This window comes from Ischnura elegans, chromosome 12, assembly GCF_921293095.1.
Source record: "Ischnura elegans chromosome 12, ioIscEleg1.1, whole genome shotgun sequence".
Classification (NCBI taxonomy): Eukaryota; Metazoa; Arthropoda; class Insecta; order Odonata; family Coenagrionidae; genus Ischnura; species Ischnura elegans.
Window position 1 is genome coordinate 23,823,494 of NC_060257.1, and position 24,097 is coordinate 23,847,590.

General features: G+C 36.2%; 1 protein-coding gene across 2 annotated transcripts in view; it reads left to right on the forward strand.

The window, feature by feature from the left end:
• Positions 1–24,097, forward strand: part of LOC124169694 (LIM and SH3 domain protein 1) — a 138,036-nt gene that overhangs the window by 102,314 nt on the left and 11,625 nt on the right. For both annotated transcript variants that reach the window (XM_046548376.1, XM_046548375.1), the window contains exons 3-5: positions 17,704–17,788; positions 19,871–19,971; positions 21,800–21,885. In XM_046548376.1, coding sequence (XP_046404332.1) covers positions 17,704–17,788; positions 19,871–19,971; positions 21,800–21,885 — 272 coding nt within the window. The remainder of the gene's footprint in view (positions 1–17,703; positions 17,789–19,870; positions 19,972–21,799; positions 21,886–24,097) is intronic.

The window sequence follows — 24,097 nt, forward strand, 5'->3', positions numbered from 1 at the left end:
TATACTGCTGATGGTAAAGAATACTATAGTAATATTTTTCAAATGCAATTATTTCAAAGGAATCAGTTTTTCACAACACTGTAGCATTAATGGAGTGTTTACATCACAAATATTTCTATCTAAAAACATCGCAAAAAAATTCACCGTGTCCAATCAAATTATAATTGTCTGTATTTTTAATGGCATGTTTACAGCAAAAATAATTCTATCGAAAAACATCGCAAAAAAATCATCATGTCTGATCAAACAAAGCCTCAGACTAAGGCCGTGTATTCCAGACCTAGGCATCATCATATTTTTTTGGAAATGGCATTCCATATCGAACCTAGAACTACCATCGAAATCATGTTACATTGAATGGCATAGAATGCCGTACTTAATACAACAGTGCCTTTTTGTTCCTACATATGAGAAAATGCGCTAAAAATACCGTACCGTAAAAAAAACCTATAAAAAATAGTACCGTATTCTGAATTAGAATGGTGGACATGGTGGGACAGTGCAGCGCTTGAGAGGTAAACGGATACATAACAGATTAATTCACAGTTTGTGGTTGTTTTGATCAAATATTTGATGTTATATCCCGAATGCTGACTTTTATTTTGGGGTTTATCACTTCAAATCAGGTAGAGGTGTCAGGTGTCGATTTCTCTGAAAGCTACGTATGCTAAAGTATCCTTCTTGTGAATTATGACGTAAATAATGAGAAATCAAAAACCGTGTTACTACGTTCATAGAATCCAAAAAAAATCGCTCTTATTTACTATTGCTCTGAGATTGAAGAGGTGCTATGCCATATAATTTGTTTCACATCGCATTATTTTAGCTTTTTGCCTTGTCTATTTCCCTGATTGCGGATACCTCTTTTTGGCTGTGTTATTTAAACATAATTGTTTCATTGGTCGCGTCTTCGTTGATTGAATTTGCGGGTAGACAAAACACTGGTGCCTGTTTTATGTGAGACACTTGATGTTGAAATGAAGTCTGGAGGTAGCTAGCTCGTCGTGGTTTCACTCAGAACGTGTTTTCCTAGACGATAAACTTCCGAAGCGGAGTGTGTCTAAATTGCATTTACTTTCTTTCATCCTCTGCACTTTGAATCGGTGTTTTTATTCCCGATATCTTAAATTTTCTCGAGCTATTCGCAATTCTTAGACGCACTTAATCATTCCCAGTGAGCGCACCAGAAGGAAAAGTGGTATGCAAGTTGTTCATTACCCGAAAGTCCATTGCGATCATCATGCATGTTGCAATGAGAATGTCTAGAAACCCTTTTCGTATACTTTCCTGATAAGAGTTTTCCTTGCCTGATATCATAATAATAAGTAACCACACTTGTGAGTTAAGTTAGAATTGAGTAATAAAAGATGGTCGAATTATAAGGCTATTTATTACTACGAAGCACGCAGAAGCTTTCATTAAGGCCGTTTTACACGGGGCACGGAATTGCGCAGGTTAGAACTGCATTGATTTCTAAAATGGCATGGAATTGCTCGAATGCATTAACGAAATTAGAACAGGGGCTATTTTGCCATCTCACGTCCACGCATTCTCGCATGTGTTCTAGCAATTCACCGCTTTACACGACGCAATTTTGACTGCGCCTTCGTACACACGTCAGATTGTGCAAGTACGTGCCCCGAGTAAAACGGCCTTTAAAAGATATACTGAACCATATTGCTGTATCTCGTTCACCAAAAGAAGATAATTATGATAGAGAGTATTTAATAATCTTTTTTAAGTCCGGTACAGAAATATTTATTTCAAGAACTGGGTAAAATACCATGGAAGGCTGCGCGATACGTTAAAAAAATTTACGAGCGAACAGTAGTAATACAGCTTTTAGACGCATTATATTTGGAGCCGCTAAAGACTCCGTGGGTAAGTGCTAGGCTTAGATTCCTTGAGTCATGAAGAACAGATACCTTTCGGAGAGACACCAGAAAAATTTTTAAGCGATAAAATAAGAGAGAGATTTTTGCAGAACAGGTAGACATAGAAATTCGTATCTCACAGACAATGAAGTACATTCACCCTTTAAAGACCGAACCAGCTTACCTACTGATTTTTATTATTTTTGCATATCATACTTATTTTACAACTAATTAAGAGAGATCATGAAAGAAAACCCGAACAGAATTTATTAATGTGTTTACAAGCAACTTCCCAAATACTATGTTTAACATTGTGTTATAATTTAATCATTTGAATAGATGAGCATTGGTTACTGAAAAGAGAGTGTAGGAAAAAATATCGAAGAAACCGCATACTCTCCACAGAGGTGATGAAAATAATCAATTTTGAAAAGGTATGATTAACAATCAATGTGTACCAAAGTCATCCGATTCACTTTTTTTAAAATCTGCCATATTTTATTTACATAACAAAAGCTATAAAAGTAATCACAGATACGAAATATAATTTTCATGAGTTTTTTAAAATCTGTTCCCAAATGGGAACATTGTACTGTATACGGTTGATGAATGAAAGGTCGAACTCAGGCATTCAAATCCCTCTCGACAGGCACCTGCATCCTTTTTAATATCCTGGTAAGTTGGCGTCGGGTGTCCCCACACCATCCACCAAACTCATATCGAACCGCCTTGCGGGGTAGTATGCTGATTATTTATTTATCCTTAAACACCAAGGAAAAACAGTTTTGAAATACTTCTATTTTAAATTACAGGAATTCTTTAAAAATTAAAAAAACATGATTTGTTAGCGGTAAAAAAAAGAGTTAAATATGATAACTTCATCATCCTCAGGGTACTCTGCTACCTGCATCGTAGCGGCGCTCATAGCCTCGCACCAAGATGGCCTCACACAGCGGCAGCCAGAACCAGAATGACGTCACACGGGATTTTCCCAGCATTAATACTTCGCCGTCGCGTTTTCGCGCGCGTGAAAATGTTCACTTTGCATTTAATCGCGAAAAATAGATATCGACATGAAAAAATCTTAAAGCGTGAAATGCATACTCCAGGAGTAATAATCTTTCGATTTAGGCAATAATAAAAAAATACAAAACACCCTATTGAAATGAATTCAAAGCTTAATATATAGTACAAGATAAACCTAGTTTGAATGATGAATGTGAATTATGAATTTTATAATCGTGGGATATTGTAAGTATTTATTTTAATATAGTTTTAAAAAAGCAGAACATCGTAGGATTCGTTGGTTCATGATGTAATTTATCTTGTGGGCCAGTGGGTGTATTTTTTATCGCATGATTGAAGTAAATTTTCGCCGTAGGGGTATGTGGAAATTTCACCTCAATTTTTAGTAGGATATTAACGGCTAAACTTTCTTATACAACCATCCAGTTAGTTGCAATTCTGGATTTCGTTCCATCTTGATTTTGACTTTCGCGTTTACAATTCTCGCTTGAATTATCTGACGTCCAGTGATCATTCACTCACGACCCGCCTCGCATCGTGTTCATTTAGCGTAATGGGCGACGCACGTCTTCCTATCCTTGCTTCTCTTTCGCTCTTTAAGAGTCCGTAGAGTCATTGAGCGCATTTACCCTTCACGAACTTACTGCTAGAGAAAGTAATACGAAGTTAGTTCGTAGCATGAGGTTCTTGCAGGGGCTGGAGAATGTTGAGGGGCTCACTAACCCCCCTAAAATAGTGAAGCTCGAAAAGTAGTACCAGTAATTGGGTTTCTGCGTCGTATGTAAACCGTATGCAGTATTGCTTTTCTTGAGTAAAGTTCGTTTTCCATGGGTTCGTACGGCGATTCCTGCGCAAGCATAGGAAAAATGTTGAGTTCAAATATAATATAAATGTCCTTGTGACGAAATAATGACTTAATGTTTGATAATTCTTACTAATAACGATAAAAATAAATCATTAACAAGACACAATGCTATCTGTAGATGAAAGAGCGAATTAATGTCGTAATTGAAGTCAATCAAAGTGAATTCAAACCTAAAATATATCATGTAAGACTGTATTTTTCCTGTTGTTTTCACTAGCGCCGAGCCCTTTATAAGTTCGGATTTTTAGTGGAAAAAAACTCTTTATATGTATTTGAATATTCCGCACAAACACTTTTTATTGATAGACAAAAAAATGTATTCATACGACTATGACGGACTGTTTACCGCTATAATATTTGTTTTCGGGGTCGTAAATGCATGAAACAGTGTTGAAAATGAAAAAAATAGGCGGAAGTTTTTTTCTCCTCATAATGAACCCTAACGAACAATATCTCGTATTTGCTGCACTATTCCGTTTTTCCGAATAATAAATTGCAAACTTGCCTGCGTCAAGCTACAAAAAAGGCTGATGTGATTGTCTCCAGCGACGCTTTCCGCCGAAGATGTGTACCCAACAGAGCAAAACAAACTTTTGAAATACGAGTATTTTTTTACATTTCCACTGTAGTTGATATTCATCGAGGCTAACGATCAAAATAAGGATTCAGAGAATGTGGATACTTCAATCCTTGTATATTTAAGTCAACACTTAGACCAGGGTTGATTGATTTAAATCACTTGATTTTTATTTTAAAAAATCAGGTCATTTAAATCATAATGTGATCAATATGTTTGATTTTTAAAGAGTCAAGAAAAGGAAGCTGTAAGTGCATAATTTTGATTTTTATTTCTTAATTAATACAATGAATCGACAGTTATCAGCACAATGGTGGCTCTTAAATAGAAATGATACTGTAGGAATGCATGTGACATGAAAATTTAAAAAAATGGCTTTGGTTAGAATACTAGTGTATCCGTTGAAAAAAAATTGTTTTCTGATATAATTTCTAAGCGTAGGCACCATACAAAGTTACAATTACAGAATTTTTCTAAACTTCATATGCTTTAGAACCGCAGAATATAGTACATTTGATACTTCCTATGGCAATTTTATATTATGCTGGTGTAATTTTTAATTTGATACCATTGGCATTTCCATAGTTCTCTCCCCTGATTGACTAAATGCTGTATTGAGTTTAGAGTATGTTGCCTCTTATTGTTTCTGCAAACGATCATTCTCCAATATGCTGCCCAAATAGTTAGTTTTGCAAATAACTGAATTTTTGATGAATGGAGAATCATAAAAATCTCATTTAAATCAATAATATCCTATTTAAATCAATAAAATCCGATTTAAATCAATAAAATCCTATTTAAATCAATAAAATCCTATTTAAATAAAAAAAATCAACAAAAATTATTTTTTTTTTGAAAAAAAATCATGATTTTTATCAACCCTGACTTAGACACAAAACCAGTTATTTGAGCCTACTGTAGCACCATTCGTACAACTATCGTGATTTGCCTTCAGTTATTCCATTCTACATAATTCTGTAATCCCATGTTCGTAACGATCGTAAACGTAACGTAACGATCAGTAAACGAAAGAAAGTCATGCAAGAGTGCATCTCGTACTCATTCCATGTCAGCTGGAAAAGAATTTGTTCGTGTATCATGAATTAAAACTGCAACTTCTAGCTTTCATAAGGCCAGAATTTCTTCTTAGATACTTACATAATGATCTACTGACAGACATGACCGTACGACAATGATTAATGTTAAAAAAAAACGGTTGATTGATGTTTGAAAAAACGAGATCACGTTAACGAAATTCGACAAATAATTGATTATTTTGTGCATTCCTTGAGCCATTCATTGGCTAATAACGCAGAAAGCTGTTCAGTGGCGTGATTAAATTTTATTTTTGTCCCTATTGTCATTAGTAGCATTTTCTGATTTTTTTAAAACTACATACATATAACGATATCCTTTTATTAATCAAAATTTTCCGAATGCTTGTACAATTAACGCCATGAGAACCTGTGTAAAAATGCACATTTCCTATTGCAATTTCCAGCAGTTATGTCCCTGAAAGTCTATTTTAATTCCCGTAAGTAGAGAATGCGCATCTAGAAGAGGAAATTTTTAAAATTTCACGAAAAGAGGTATACCTCGTTTCTTGGACCAATCTTCTTAGATTTCTTCTATAAAAAGGATAATCATCTTCGTGGACATTCGCCGGCTCACAATATCCAAAACTCCTTTTTTCATAGCGTCCGTGAGATTACAGTGACGCTCGGCTTTTCGAGGTACGGGTGTCACTTCATGTTTATCTCTTGCACCGACTTATCTGAATCCGATGCACTATCAGTAAACGAAAGTAATGGAGTGCTTCTCGTACTCATTCCGTATGAGCAGGAAAAAAAATTGGTTCGCGGATACTTTGTCCGTATTTGAATATTTGAATATTTTGTTTATTATTTATATATTATGCTTTATATTCAAAGCATAATATATATTTATTTTTCGTCGAGTCGTATCATAGTTCCAATGGGTAATTTTTTCTTCATAGAGTTTTTGAATAACCGGAATAATTGGAGTTTGCAGATTAGTGACTTTAGCGTAATATAATTCTAACTTACTTTAGCGTAATAATAAGGGCTCGTTCATAATTTTTTTTAAAGTGTCGATTTTGGTAATGTTCGAAAAACTAAGTGAACCGAATATTTTTTCCGTTTTTCAATCCATTGCCTTCTTCTCGAGCTATTCGCGGGGAAAAAAATCGTCGACCTTTCGCAGATTAGCCAATGACGTCACGAACTCTTGCTGAGCGGGTCGCGCTCCTCAGCTACTCCTCCTTTCGTGATGGTCGTTGTTTTTACACTCTTTTTTGCTACTCTTCACCTGAAGGAGCTTTAGCTGAAGAAGCTAGAGTTCACATTATATTCACATTATCTGACCGAGATAATTAATGTGAACCATAATGACGTCATCAACTCATAAAAGTGGCCGGAAACTATCACATTCTCTTTATGTTAAGTTGTTATAGAATTGCTGAGCGAAGAAGTTATTTTTCCGTCTTAACTTGTCTGTTCCTTCTATCTACCGAACTCCCTTAAGGAATACCGATATCAGGTCATTTTCAACGACCCCATCGCTGTTTTTCAAAAATAGCTCTATAGCCTATCGACCGTATTCCACGAGTCATTCGTCATTGCGGGAATATTATGGCGAAAATTCATGCGTTGTCGCCGAGCATCAGGAACCTCATAAAAAAAGTGTTCCATAACACTTCGGCGACGTCTCTGTTGAAATCAGGTTAATTCCTTCGCTGCGGTTTAACACCTTAACGCCTTCCTTGGAGCCCCATTCTGTATACTCATAGCGTTCAATTATGGCTCGTGAAATAAGTTCGTGGAGGGTAAGTGTGCTCAATGAGTCCATATCCTCAAGACAACTCACCACTCCTGCGCAACCCGTCCTTTTTCGTGGTGCATTATTTGCGTCAAACTAAATCCATTTTCCTCTAATTTACAGGCCATATTCAATATGCACTTGTCCACATGTAACGGTATCTTAAATGTGATAATGTGTTTCCTCGCAGAAATTAGTGTCTTGTACTAAGTCCAAGTTCATTAATACTCTCTTATATCTAATTTTTATCACACATAATTAGAATAATTAGTGATGCAATACGTTGAAAAGCTTTTTGCGTATCAAAATATCGGTTAGGTCGGGTTCAGGTGTTCGGGGGTGGGGGAGGTGTTAGTTGTTTTCGATTCCATAATGTTAGACTTTCGTTATGTGAAGAGTGATGTCGTTATCTGTTCCTAATTCCGAACCTTGGTTATTTATTTTATAATCGATTGATCTCAGATGATAAAAATATAACATCTAGTCTATGCCTTTTGATAATATCTAAAGCCATTTTTTCACGGTCGCACTGAACGCTAAACAATGGAATGATGATACCTAATTGAAGCCAAGAATTTGTGCATCAGGCCTTATTGAGAGGGACTTCGAGAATTATATCAATTGAAATGCATAGGAAATTACAATGCTGTGAATTTTTTTCTTCGCCCATGCGTTTGAGATTTAGACTTGAATGATAAATTAATAGGATCCTATAAGAGAGTTTTTGCTCCTCTAATTTCATTAACCTTACTACCGTAAATGTCCACAGTTTTAACCCTCTTTCAGGATTTGAACTGTGTTTTAAATCACGAAAATTTCACGTGTCGAAATACCCGAACAGCTCTCGAGTACGGGAGAAACTGTATCGATGGCATCTATCTAACGATTTATATATTATTTAACGAAACGAGATCAAGCTTGTTTACGCTGAGTTTTTCTCATTTGCACAATGGTCCTCTGAACGCGATCAGAGGCGTACCTGGATGGATAACCCGTTATTAACTGTTAGGAACCCTTATTCGTGGTTTTCCTTTGGTCTTCAATGGTTCACGTGAGCGAAAGTTTACGCTTCACCGCTCACTCTGGCTGGGGAAAGAGAAACGCAGCCCTTAGCGATGGAAAAGACGAAAACTTCCACGTCGGAAATGAAGGTTGGTGCAGGTTTGAGGGAACGGCAAGGGAGGCGGGCGGCTCACGTCTTAAATGTCACGACCCAGGTCGACGTGCAGGTTTTATTCGAAGAAAACACTGTTATATTAACGACTCGCGGGAGGATGTCACAGGCTGGTTTCGACACATTGCATCATAGCAAAGGAATCCCCAACCTCGCCATAATCTGCGCAGACTGGGGATTTACGTAATCTCTAATTCAGCTAGTGAATAATATATATTCCCCGAAGTAATACGTGTGGCGACGTACCGTCAGCGTTTTTTATTGCACATTTAGTTCTTCCAAACGAGCAATCTTTAAGAAAACCTTAGTTACATTCGAAATTCGGAGAAAAATTAATGCATTGACAAAATTCTCGCGAAAATCTATATTACCACGCCTTAATTGAAGGCGACTCGTTGCAATATTAAGGCAAATGCGCTGTTACTTCCTAGTGCTAAAAGCACGAACGTGTTTTAGTACTATGAAGTACCTGCCTTTTGTTTACACTCGATTGTTGGAGAATCACTCGTTGAGTGTTAAAACTAGGGCAGTCTATCTAATTTAGATAAAAATTCCGAATTATTGCAAATTAATCTCGGCTGCATATTTAGTTCTTCTGTTTTGATTGCATACTGTAAGTGTATCGGAATAACTGTATCTCATTGTCTTAAACGAATATTATTCTGATGGCTATGACTGGAATAAAAGCAAAGTTAGGGAGATGAAAAAGGAATATTAGGATGGCGTGAAACATGCTCATCAATATGTCAATCATTGTTTCAAATGCAAATAAGTTCTCGCACGGAGTACAACTATGAATTGAAATGAACTATCTAAAGACGAGTACATAATTCCTTCCACGAATAGCAAGCATCACCATTCATTAAAAGCATTTAAATAGGAGTTAACAACTTCTACTCGCCCTACCCCCCTTTATAACTGGAAAAAAGCACTGGCAAGTGCCTCAAAAGTCGGAAAAGTCGCAAAAGCCCTAAAAAACTGACACGTGTGGGGAAAGATTTTACTGTACCAAAAGATCGAGCAAAATTGGAGGATTACAGCGAATAAAACTTACACCTAAAAATTACACGCGATCATCTTTCAAAAGTTTTATTAGTTGCGTACATAAGTTGCGCAAAAATATTAAGGGTAAGGATTGTTAAAAAGGATGGATATTAACATCACGTGTCGAATTATTATTTACAGGCTTTGCGCAGATTGAAGGGGTAGGATAACACAAAATAAAAATCATCGTTTTTATCGCGAACTAAAAATAATACAAGTAAATTTTTGTTCCATCAATTTTTCAATCAACTTTGATGTAAACATATTTTTGTACATATTCTGCAAGGGTGCGGTTATAACAGCATTCTTCTCACGTCACAGTCGTTACCTATCATCAATCAATCCTTCCCTTCGATTTCTCTCCATGTGATCGCGACTTTTTCATTCGACGCCGTGGACGTCTTGTCACCACGGGACAATGCTGAATCCCTTACGGCCGTCAGGAATCCATAACAGTTCATGCCACCCTTCACTTCTGACCTCATTGAAAGATACATTTTAAAATCAAGTCGTTTTGAAGTGGAATATCAACGAAAATTAATGCGAAACACAAATTTACTGTAATTTATCGGGCATAATCACCCTGCTTACAATTAAATGCAAATTGAAAAAATAACAACGATATATTTAAGGGAACCACTGTCAAAACAAGTCGTTTTGAAGTGAAATATCAATGAAAATTAATGCTATCAACACAAATTTACTGTACTTTATCTGGCGTAAAAACCCTCGTTTCAGTTTAAATGCAAACTGAAAAAAAATACTGACGAACTATTTAAGGAATCTACAGAATAACTACGAAAATAACTCAATCAGGAGTCCTATTTGATTGTGGGAGATGTAAGGATGTGAAACCTATGACGATGGAAACCTATTCCTAGGACAATATTATTATCCTCCGTATTTAGTAATTAATGGCGGACTACTTTCAACGCGAGGACCTCATTTTTTTAGGAGACGAGGGGGTTACTACTTTCATTCATCCAAGTACCTATGCAGAAAGCCTTAAAAAATGACCTCCTGGTGTTTAAACTTATGGACAATTACTATTCGTCGTAGAAAATCACTAAGTGCTTGATTTATCCGAGGCTGGAAACAGTATTCTACTTATAAATAGTGGAAATCATGAAAACCTCCCTTAAAATAATACGGCTTTTAGATAGGACGATATTTTACTCATTGGTGAAAGTTTTCGTGCAGTTTCCGGGGATCAATTTCCTAGTCCCATTTCTTTGAAAGTCTTGGTTTCCAATAATTTATGGCAATATAAATGCATTTAACAATGCTGTATTTGTCAAACCGATTTCTCTTCCAAAATAGTTGCCCTGTTTTCTGTTTGCTGTTCTTGAACGTTAGAAAGCTGCCAGTATGTACACAAAAACCGTATTGTCGCCCAACAAAGCCCATAGATAACATTTGATTTATACCCAGCGAGATGCATCGTTATTGATAAGAATCGAGACGCAGCTGGATACTTAAATGGGAATGGGGTGAACAGGTACATATATCACAGAAACATTGGTATCGTTAATTTACTGCCTCAAGCAATTCGCTATGTTCCCTTCTCGGTGACTTCGACGTATTTATTGAACGCACGATTCCGTCACCGCTGAGTGGATGTATAAAATTGGAATTTCGCAAGAGATTTGCGTCATACTAATCACAGCATTTTTTAACTGACTTTAGCTAACTGAAGTAGCTATTGTCAGTTAAAAAATAAAACCTAAAAGAAGTCGACTTAGACGCTTTTAAAAGTAACGGACGCTTGTAAAAGTGAATTAATGAAATAATTTTAATTTATAAGTTTTGAAGTTATTAGTCTCTGGCTCTATGGTATGTCACAAATTAAAACTCGTGTATGAATATTCATGTAAATCCATGCTTTTAAAAAACCGCTCGAGCCTTCTTTCAGCTTAATTTCACGTACAGTGATCAATTGAAGTGGTTAACCATTGCATGAAAATGATTTTAATTACCGTGTGTAGTTTTCTTTATTAATGGATTTCTGTGTTAGTTTTTTTTATTAATGGATCTTGGCTCTCTGTTTCAGTTTTTTAAAGACTGTTCCCACATCCCGTAGTTTTATAAACAGAAATTCTTCCATGTCGTATTTTCCAGCCCACTGCACCATCACGTGCAGTAGTTATTCTATTGTAACCTCAATCGAGATATGGAATTCATTGAAAGATCATTTATGGAGCATAACATCCATTCTTTGTGTCTGAGGTATAGTTTACGGTATTTTGACTAATTTTAATAGCATTAATGGTGTAATTTATTTACTTACTTGAGAAGTATTTTTGTTGATCCATAAGACTGGCAATTTTTTCAAAAAAATTTGCATTAGAAACAGTTCTAATAATCGAGACGGTGCTGCGAACTGTACGAAATTGGAAGCGTAATTTAAGCATTTTGTGATAAATTGCGAGTATATTTAATCAATATGATAGATCTTCACTAGATTATGCTTTAAAGCACACACTTTATTAAGTATTGCTGGATTTTATATCATCAATAATTCTTGCAATACCATTGTAATCCATGAAAATAGGTATTTGCGTTATATTTGCCTTCTTTGTGTTTTTACTCTAAAGTGCGTGTACCTATAGCGATGTGTAAATTTTATTGCTTTCTTACTTTCGATGATAGAGTGAGGGTATATTCTTACATCTTTATAGCTGCTTGTGTGGCTACTCCATCCTCTCTTCGTAGATCATATAACTCTTGGCCGCGTGGTCGTGATGAGCCATCGCCGCCCAGGAGGCTTGCTTTATTTGGCGATCCATCGGCGTCTTATTGAAGGGTGTCACGTCAGCTCGTCGCGTGGTTGTGTACATGTACAACACCAAACACGTCATCGAGCCGTGTTTTGTCCAAGGACAAGTTCACACCTTGCGTTGCCCTAGCAGATTTAAGCCGTGTCCTAGTTTCGATACGGCTCCAGCTGTATTGCTAGTGGCACGCTGTGATGATCTTTCGTTAAGTCTGACATAATGATAGTAATAATTAGAGATACGTGAAAATCGCACTTTCATTTTTATTTAATCGCAATTTCAATAACAGTTTATCGCATTTTGTATCGTCTATTTTTATTTTCATAATGAGCTAGATGACGGTAAAATGTAGTGAAATATAGTTATATGACAAAATACAGGATATTTAAAATAATTATGTTGTAGAACAATAATAAATTAAGGAATAAGACATATAGTGGCGGAGGTGTAGCTTGCCCGCGCCCACTTGTAGTTCGCGGCCACGTAGAGTCCCAGCCAACGAGCAGCTGGCCAGTCGCTCACATGCTTTAAGAGGTGAGTGTCGGCGGAGCATTTAAACTGCGCTCGGCACAAAATGTACGAATTTTGCCGTCGAAAAGGCAAATTTGCGTAAAAATATCATAAAAGTCCAGTCATCGCATCCATGTCGCATTTATTTGCGCACATCGCATTTATATCTTATTTGCGATTTTCACGCATCTCTAGTAATAATAATCATGATCTCAAACCTCGATAAGCGAGAACTGGATAGAAGGCGCAAACTATATGGCATTCATGGTATAGGGGCTAGTTCCTTTCCATGGGCCACCTCGCACTTTGAGGATTTTATTCGGGGGTGTCCGAAACTTCACCTAGGATTTTAACACTTCTTGGTCCGATGCCCTTTGCATTTGACTAGCCCCGGAGGCCGGCCATTTTTTAAATGTTTACCCAGAAGTTACAAGTATACCATTAAACTCGCACAACTCGAGAACTTAGGTATTTTTTGTCACAAACATATACACGTTTTTATGATGAACATACATTTTTAATGCATATGTTTTTATTTATTCTATGCAAGAACTATAACTTGGTCTAACAGTGCAAAATAAATTCCGTAGATGGGAGTGACAAATCACAATACAAAAACACGTAAAAATACGCGACCGGACCACTACCGATGGATGAGGAAACACATAATTTTGCGTGAACGGACCGCAATGTGTCAACTCGGAACCCTTGATTGGCGCAGCTAAGCACTCTATCCAATAGGCTCCCACGATCCCCAAGATGTCTCAATTCAATATTAATAATGGTAACTTAAAGTTAAATAAATAGGTTTAGAGGTAGAGGCTAGGAAGGGCATATTCTCCCACGTATTAGACGAATCTGACCAGTCTTAGAGGAGAGTCGAACCAGCAAGTTTTGCTATTCAAAGCGAATGCTATTTAAGGGCTTGAAGTTTATTCCGTAGACACCAAAGTCACCGTTACGGCTGTTTGCGGGTCGAATACGTACTGAGGTGATTCATTGGAGATAAAAATAAATGAAGCTTTCAAGCAGTCATTCCTCTCGGGCAGCGCTCCGCTAGAGATAATTGAAGGGACAAAAAGTCAGCCATATCCGCTGGGTGCGTTTATTTCAAGTCCGAAGACAGGGGGAGCAAAAGGCTCCTCCCCCCTCCAGGAACATATTTCTTCCATCTTTAATAGTATTTTTGTTGAGTTAAATTGGGGTTGGAGGCCACGCCAGAAAGATCTTTGATAGGACTCCAGAAAATAATTAATTTAAAATCTTGTGATTGATTTTTGACCCACTTCCCACTTTCGAATCGGCTTGAAATTCTGCGAACTTGCTTGCTGTTGATGACAATATAATGTTGAACTATCAGACATTTGAAATTTTGTTCTATTGTTAATAAATATACTTTTTAGGCCTCATAATTGTCTTATTTATTTTATTTTACTCAATTCTTAAATTTTGATGACAGAAATGCTCCAGACAACGCAATATTCCACCTTGTAGTATGAGCAAGAAACGATTGAATCGGAATCAAGAATCGGTAATCGATTTTAAAGAATCGTAATCGAAAAAAGTGGAATCGACTCTTCCCTGCTTTAAGATATTGTGTTTAGTTTTTAATTTTTTCTAAATATTGCTTCGTTTGTACTTTGAAAGCAAATTTTATTTTTTTAAAATTCCAAATTAAATTTAATATGCCTGAATCCATAATTTGGTCATACCAAATGTTAGAAAAAGATGTTAGTTGAAATGGAAAAATAATTTTCTTCCGGTGAAGCTTTGAAGCTAATTTTTCCGAAGCCGAGAAATGGTAATTTTCATATATTAACCATTCCTGTCAGATATTACTTTCTCTACGATGATGAAAATAATTATTTTTGCTATTTAAACTTAATGTTGGTGTCGTGAACACTTTGCCACTAAGATTGGCTATTTTTTTGCGAAGTAAGTTTTATTGTCAATATCGATGGCTAAGTTCTATTAACACGTATCTGAAATTCGGTCGGTTTGAGACGAGTATCTTACACAAAGTGTAATAACAATAAAAAAAATAAAATGCAAGCAAAATCTTTATTTGAAAATGAATGCTTATTTTTCAGTTTTATGAACTTTTGGTTTTTAATTTCAGTGCGCAAGCAAGTAAAAGAAATTAATCGTTTTTTTGCTCTCGTTTTTTAAGTTGCTATTTTTGAGATACGTGTTGTTAGAACTTTTAATTTTTTCTAAATATCGATATCCATAATTATCGATATCCATCTAAATATCGATATCCATAATTATGGACAAGAATGCACATTTGGAGGTTAAAATCCCTTAAAAGTTTTGTCCATTTTAATGGACACTATTACTGAAAGGGTTAATATTTTTTCTGTGAACCGGCCTTAACGCTTTCCGTCGTGGTGGTGTGCCCCCCTTAATTGTGAGGTTTGGGCGCGTACTTTCGTCCGGTTCGACCCCGAAGGCAAGGCCGTTCGAGAAGCGACCCGACCACTTCTCCTCTCCATTTAGGGGGCGTTACATTATACGGGAACGGGGAAGAGTGCGCCAAGACGAGTCTGCGGATGGAATGGACTCGGAAGGGAGGAGAAGGAGAAGGGGGCAGCAGCACAGCGTGAAGCGCAAAGAGGCAAATGAAAGAAAGACCGCGCGGCGACCGACCGCGCCGGTGCCTTTTGCGACGCCCTCCTCCGAGGGAACTTGCCCAGGAAGGGAGATAGGTTTAGTCTGAATCACACCATCATTTTTTTCATTCCCTCTCGCGATCATTTTCCGTTGTGGCTCGAGGGATGGAAATCATATCCCTTTTTCTATCACTCGGCACGTCCCTCTTTCCGTCACTGGCACCGTGCATCAGCCATTAATTAAGTTTTCCTCCACGAATGTTACACTCAAGGATCCTCAAGTCCGCCTCTTAATGTGTTGTCAACCACCGCGCATTTAAATAGGTTTATAAAAGTCGCCACTCGCGTCGCTGACGGACAAATTGATCCGAGTTTCATCGGGAAATAAGGTATAATAAGCGGTTTTAACCGAAATTAATATTCATGATAATGTGATCTATCCAATTTATAAAAGCTTTATGCTATTTCTCGCAATTACAAGCACTGTACTGCAAAATTTTGGAAAAAAAGTGGATCGCATTGCACTCATCACCGCGCAATGATCGCTCAACGCATCAGAAAATGAGCGTTGAGCGATCATTCTTTTCTTCTCTGAAAAACTATCGTTGATGCTATCTCTTAAAGAGGGACGGGAAAAATGATTGTGTGATTCAGGCTTTAGGGCAGGGCTCGCGGGTTAGCTTTATCTCCCATCTTCGTGCAGCCCAGTAGGCACATAGAATTTGCTTTGTGGAGTATTTGGGAGGTATGCTGGTTGCCTATGATGATACGAGGTGTGTTAAGTAAATAACGGGAGCACCACTGAAAACCCTGTCAGTGGTGGATTAAGGGATGGGGTGGGGATGGCCACCCCTTTTCCCCACACCACTTTTGGAGATTTGAAAATATCGTTATCTTTAAGGTGGCTCTCTATTGAAATTTTTTATTTCACCAGCTATAAGGCCTGGTAACATGGTACATACATTAATACGTACAAGTTAATGTCTAAATGTATGAATGCGTGAATGAACATGAAAAATTCATCGTGTAACCACCCAACTTGTGCAAATGCATGAACAGAAAATAGAACCTGTTCTAATTTGGTTCATGCATTCATTCATGTTCCATTCCGGTCTACAAAAATTATTCATGCAAGCGGACATTAACTCATACATGTTAATGTACCATGTAATTGGGCCTTGTTTGAAGCAAATGTTTAAATGTGAGTGATGAATATCTAAAAGGCACCTATCAATACATATAAGATTTCAGATGCAATATCGTTGAGAGGTATTGCACACCACCAAGGCACAGGAGAAAGTAATGAACATTATGGCCATTTATCAGTATCGTTTAATCTAGAATCAGTAGTTGAAGGAGTTAACATAAAAGTAGAGTTATAAACATAGCCATTTCCAATTTGTTGTATTGAATAATTAACTCTGCTATGATTGAGTGTGAAAAAATCATATTCTCCAAATGATATGTAAAAATAAAAATGGTTTGATAATAAATGGTTTGGCTCCGTTGTGGTCAGCTCTTTTAAATTTATATCTCTAATGGTCTCTTTTAGCCTTATAGAGATTGTCTGTGAATGTTTTCATTTTATAGCCTCATGTAACTTTTTATGGAGAAGCAAATGTGCTAATGAAAGAAAAAAAAATGAATGGACGGTAAATTTTTCAATATGATACACTTATTGCTATTTTTTAATTTTACCAATTGTGTTTAATATTAGCAAAAAAATTATGTGTATTATTGATTAAAAAAATGAAGCATTTACTGGACAAAAGTCATTTAAAGTATTTCACTTTTCAGTTTGCAGTGGAGAAGTGAATGTAAGTTGTTACATTCTATTGACTTGAATCATGTTTGTCTGTGTAGCTGTTCCATAGGATGCTTGCATGACCATGAATAGAATGTCTCGACCATGTTCCAAAACATACACCCTTATTACACCCTCCTGCACATTGATGAAAACAACTTGTGTTGAAAATAATCCATGTCTCCAAGATGTCTGTCCGCTTTATGAGTTTTGTTGTTGGTCATGAGTGCACTTCTAATGCATGGGTGCATTTGTTTAATTGTGCAAAGATGTTCAATAAATTATGTACAGCCCTAGGTGTTTTCACTAAATATTGACCATGAATAAATGAATCAACTTTTATCATGATGAAACTGAGCCGTGTGTGTGGAGCCTTCTGTGTGCACTGTGGTCGTTGTTGCATATATTTATATGAAAAAAGTTGTTTTCTAAGACCTCAATAGCATCAAGGACTGTTGGTGCATGCTCCTTAAGCCTAATGGTAGATACACCAATTAGTGAAATGCTGGCGAGTGTTCCCTAAAAATAGATGACTAGTTCATTGTGTATTGCTGAGATCTTGCTCTTAACTTCTGCATCTAACTTCTGTTATCCTTTCCTTGCAGACATATTCCTAAAGCAAAGGCGACCACGGTGGCTGAAACTCCAGAGTTGAAGAGGATTCAAGAAAACACTAAAATACAATCAAATGTAAGTAATGCTAGTGCATCCTTGTTATAAATTTATAGGAAATAACTTGGTGGGCTCAAGAATGACTTCTCCTGGAATTAACTAATTCATACCTTAGGCCCAGTTTCACCAACACGGATAATATTCTCTATTATCTCAGTTTTCAAAAACTCGGTTAAAATCATTATCTCAGAAATGTGAGGTCCGTGTTTCACCAACGATGTTTTATCCTAGTTTTCAAAAACCGAGATAATCAGAATAAATGATTTGGCTTATACGTTTTTCATAACTCTGACGTGGGAAAAACAAATGACGGTAAGCAACCGTATGACATGGAATCAGCTTTAATAAGCCGGTAAGTGTACAATCAAGTACAGAGTGATAAAATGAACAGCAACAGTATTAATATAGACAATGAGAGTTCGAAAAGCTCAAATATTAAGTTTTCGTGTAAGGATTTATTAATTTGCCTTACGAAATACCACGCACGGGTAGTAAAAAATAAATAAAAAACAAATAGGGGAACCGCGTTTAGCAAGAGCAAGGAATGCGAGAATATTGCGGTAAAAAAACTTGTAAGCCCCTTGTTTAATGCATCGCTATTTAAAAATGAAAATTTTTAATTTACCGAGACTCCCACATTTAAACAAACACAGTTCTTGGTTATTTTGTGCTACAATAATTAATTACGTCTCACATTGGTAAAATTGCGATTTCGAAGATAACGATGCTGTTACATAGGTATTAATTCAGGAAGAGGACAGAGATAAAAGGTTTTTGTACATATATGTAAGAAAATTCAAAGAAAGGCTTATGACATTTATGAATACGAACATATTTTGGCAAGAGTTGTCGGAAATATTGGCTCAAGGGGAGCATAGGCATGGGAAAGCTCAAGTTTAAGAGAAAGTAACGTGAAATTTCTTTGACAAGGGGAGATCACGTACCCCATTATGATGATAAAAAATTTTCCTCATGTCTATGCTTGCTACAATTAAAATTATTCATATACTTGTCGCCGTATGATCAAAACGAAGACGAAAAAAAAGCTATGCAAAAGTTGCCACGGCGAAGGATCGAACCCTGGTCCCATGGGTGAGAGTCGACGACGGTACCACTACACCAACTTCCCGAGTTATGTGTTACCGCGCTATTTTAGCATTATAAATTATTATTGAATAAGGCTTGTTAAAAGTACTGCATGAAAATTAATTAATTACAGCCAAACAAAGGCCCATTCATTAGAATCACCACCAGTTTATAGATGTGTTCGCCATTCCGAATGCTATAAAATATACGGCATTGGAAACCTCCACTTCCCCTTGTTAGTAAAATTCGTCTTCTTCAATGAGAGCGAGAACGGCCTTTGCAGTTTCATATGCCATTTTGGGATGAGTAAATAAATGTACTTCACCATATATATTAAAATAATCTGCACGCTCATTTATCCATAATGAACGTGGTCTCCGAATAGAATGTCGATATTCTTCATCGCTGTCATTCGTATTTTCCGAGAGCTGATGAAGCTGCATGCGCGCCATGCCATCTGCCCTCAGATTAACTCGGATAATAAGCTTTGAACTGCGGAATATCGTCAGTAAAAGTATAAACCGAGATAACAGCCCAAAACCGAGTTAATGCATCTGGTGAAACACGATTGTTGTAATATCTCGGTTTTTGAGAATATTATCCGAGTTAATTCAATTATCCTCGTTGGTGAAACTGGCCCTTAGACAAATATGAAGTTTTTCAGTAACCTTTTTGCTTTAATAAATTAACATTGGTGATGCAATTTTGAGTGCTGGGAAAAAATTGTTGTTTTTATTAAAAATTTTCTATTAAACCACAGTTTTATCTAAAAAAATTGTTCAAGAAAGTGCTCATGTCATAATTTTGTTTTTTTAATTAATTTAATGACTTATAGTCCTTGCGTAATTTGCTAGAATAGTAATTATTTCCATGTTTTCCATGCTAATGATCTAGACTCTTTTCCTCTTTCTAAATATTTGCACATACAGTCCTATGATTATGCCAATTGTCTCTCAAAAATATTTAAAAGTATTGAAAGATGTACTCGAGGGTCCTGTCTAAATTTTCTTTCAGGTTATGTACCATGCAGAGTTTGAAAAGGCCAAAGGGAAGTTCACCCAAGTTGCAGATGATCCTGAGACACTTCGAATAAAACAGAACTCCAAGATCATTAGGTAATATATTCATTGAAAACATTTTCAAGTAGTTAGCTCTCTTAATGCAGCTATTTCACTCAACCTCTATAAAAATCAATACTACTGTCCTTGTAAAATGTCGACCAACCTGAGTTTGGTTTTTTATTGTAGTACATTTATTCATTGTACTTGATGGGTTGTAATGAAATAGAGTGAAAAAGAAAGGAAATTTATTTTTACATTGCCTTAATATCATCAGCTGCTTATCCTTGCGTTGTCAAATTTTTGATCCGAAGTATTTTGAAAAAAAAGCTACTGAAGATTTTGATGTTCAGAATGTGGTAGGTGAACTTTGAATGCTATTTTCAAATATTTCTCAATGAATCGATAAGAGAGTACACACAATGGAAGTTCAGAATCTTTTAAATCTTTATCTCAGATGCAGAACTTAGTTATAATTAGCATCTAAAATTGTTGTTAATTTTTTTAAAGACATGCAGTCACATTATAAGTGCTTTTGGTATGGCGTTCATGTTGGTGGCACTGTTGGTGAGAAATGGAGTTACAGTCGCAAAAATGTTATTTTTTTTTGTATCGACAAGATTAGATCGCTGCTAAGTAGTTACAGCAAAGAGTCAGCAAACAAAGCTCAAGAATGATTAGATGAAGAATGTGAGAATTACTAAAAAGTGCAGTGAGAATAAAAAATGTACGATGGCTGCCAAATTCTGGGTCTTTCAGCTGCGTTTGTCGTTTTTGATTGACTACAGTTTCAAAAGTCATCATGCTTTCAGTAAGGATGGCAAGTGGAACGAAACGAAAATGTATTTTTTTTTACCTGGAGGGATACGAAAATATGAGGCCTAGGTTTAGTTTTGTTGCTGCAGGAAATTAAAATCTCCGAAGAGTTTAGTTTCGACCAGGGACGAAACTTTACTCCCGGGAATGAAACAAAATTAATCAAAAGTCTGCCGCTCATAAGTTAAGTTTCGATCCCAAAAGTTGAGTCGAGGAGGAGAAGAGGGAATAGTTTCGACCCATTATGTTTGACATGCGTATAGAGAGGTTAAAATATTGTGCTTAAAAATCAAATAGCCAGTTTGTGTTCACCGTTCCCCTGTTAATGGTAAAAATGTGAGTGCCCCATGCATCTAATGGTGGTGGACCGAACTTCTACTTCATTCAACCATTCTTTGTACTCAGTGTGAGGGCCAAAACTAAACTGTTAGAAGGTGAAGCATGTGGTCCATTCGGTGCGAAACATTATCTGCTTTTTGTTTCACGCCACAGTTTTAGTTTAGTTACGACCCGAAGTAGTTTTGACTCTGATTTCGTTTCGACCCTGAATTCCCCAGGTTAAAAACATTTCGTTTCACTCCTGAGAGCTGGTTATTGGTTTACACTTATGTTTAGTTTCGATTGCCATCCCTGGCTTTCAGCTATTGTGAACATTGCCGCAGAAGCACACGCAAATTAAAAATATACCAAGAATTAATAACAATTTTGCGATTTCTTTTTTGCCATTGCAACCTTAGGAAGTATAGTAAGGTTGTTATTGTTAATTTGACCTAATCAGTGGCGTAGGCAGGAATTTTGTTTGCGGAGGGTCCAAAAGCAGGGCGGAAAATTTTCGAAAAACAGGGTACTAAGGAGAGGATTTTAAACTAATTTTAACACTTTCATTAATCGAAACAACTTCATTTGTTAAAGAAATATTTGGTAAATTCATGATTTTTCAATATTTTATTTCTTTTATGAAGGAAAATAATTGTGCTTTTATATTTTGGGGTGGGGGGTCCGGACCCCCCCGAACTCCCCCCCTGGCTATGCCTCTGGACCTAATTGTTATCATCAATTTCTTTGCTAGTAATGTTGCATATCATGGTGACCTGGAGAAGAAGGCAGTCATGGAGCAGAAGAGGGCAATGACTGGAGAGAATGGTGAACCCCTTGGTGAGCTGGCATTTTTTTTTAAACATCCACTTCCCTTAATCATTCTTTCACTTGAGGTAATGGGTTTTGTGCTCTCATTGGGAGAACTTAATCCATTCTTAACTGGTGTTATTTATGACTCACACTTGTGGTTCAGTGTTCATAAGTCGCATTACATCTGTAATTATGGCTTCGTTGGATTGGAGGATAGCATGGAGGAAATCGTAACTCTGTTTTTATGACTGCTTATCTTTATTTGTTGCTTTATAAGGCATCAGCTAAGCGTAGCACTGTTCTATATTTTACCTGTACCTGTAGCACTGTACCTATATTTTAAGGAAGCAATTTTTCTCAATAATGGAAATATATTTTGCACCATAAGTATAATTAAAAGCTTTTTTTGTGAGAATGTAATTTGATGTAATTTTGAAAATCAAAATTTATTAATTACCACTAAATTTTATTTTTGGAATAGTAGGGTGGATATTATAGAACAGGATAAGAAGTTACAACTGATTCTGAAATTCTGAGTATTTGAGAAATGTCAACAAGGAATTTTTTAAACATAAACACTTTATAACTGTAGGAAATGGAATAAAATCCATTTTTAGTGTTTAAGGCAAGCCATGGCCAAAACCATGGCTAAATGGCCTTCAGGAGCAGTGGTGTGATCTGAGACACTTTTTTGTCAAAAATGGGAAAAAATTAAAATGTGCATTAATTGCATGAAATATATATTTTTGATAATCAGTCATAAGATATTTAGTTTGGGGTGAATTTCCATCAGTGTACAAATTTTGATAGCAATCTAAGAACGCAAGGGTCACACGTTTGTTGAATCAAAGTAGAAAAATCAACGTGAAGACATCTTTATGAACTAATATGGATATAAATGTATGGGTTTGAAAAGGAAATGGTAGAATGAAATGGAAGAATCAGTTTTTGGGAACAGGATCCAGAAACTTGTACCCACTATTAAATAATTTAGGTAACGAACTAGGTACCATTTTGGGGTCAATATTTTGAGCAAAATATGCATATTTTTGTAAGATTAGTAATCAAAAGACAGCAATCGTGAATGGATGATGGAATTTTAAAATGCAGATGTTTTAGTGGGGTTGAATTACATAAACCCCAGTTTCTATAAAAGTTAATGATCTCATTGTTCTGGGAGACCTAACACAGGGAAGTATAGGCATAATGTATGATGACGAGAAATTTTTGTTGAGTGCTTTGCATTAGATAACTTCATATTTTCTACCCGACTTTTTATTATTTAATTAGTAGAACAATTATGTTAATGTTATAATTATAATTTAGTTGCTTTTGTGTTTTTTCTAACTATTAAGTCTACTTTCAATTTTGTGTGCTGCTATATTATTCAAATTAGTGTTCACATAATACTCAATCAGTGGCACTGATTTCTTAATTTTAAGGTGTTTATTAGGTGGTAGTTACTTCAGATCCAGTAATTCAGTTTAGTCAATGTCTCTTGGAGCCAGATATTGCGTGGTGCTTAAGGCAACCTGCGGGTTTATTTGACTCTGTTTCATTGATTATTTACATTAGTACTTTTTATGTTTTTTTATAGTGTGACTAGCTAATCATGTATTCTGGTGAAGATTTAATTTTATGTAATATGTATACATCCGTTATTAATACCATTGCTGGTTTGGTCACCACCTTGTCAACATAATGCTTGACTCCCTACACTTGGTTTAGTGAATTATATGTTTCCTTTTTTTATGGTTTTTCTTAAATCATGGAAATTAATGGTGAATGGTTCATCAAATTAGATGCTCATAATGTTTCATGACTAATTTTTGCGTATCCTTAAGATGGTATTTCCCTATTGGAGAGAGTTGTATCTATATCCCATAATAAATAAGGGTGGTGTTGAAGTTTAGCTATAGTTTTAAAAAAAAATTCGAAGAATCAAGCAAGATGGAGTGGAATTGATTCATAATGAAACACTGACTTGCAATTTTCCACAAAAATAAAATTTAATTCGACTCAGTCAGTGTTTCATTTAACTATAGTTTTTATTCATGTGGACTGTAGAAGTTTGGTCTAAATCAGTCACAAGCTGTCACTGTTGAACCAGTTCTAGGGAATTATTCAAGAGTATTTATCTTACCTTGTGAGAGGTAGGTCAGGGGCCTCAGGTCAAAAGCCACTTCGATACATCGGTTCCCATAAATCACTGTTGTTCTGTAATGATGGGACTCGACTA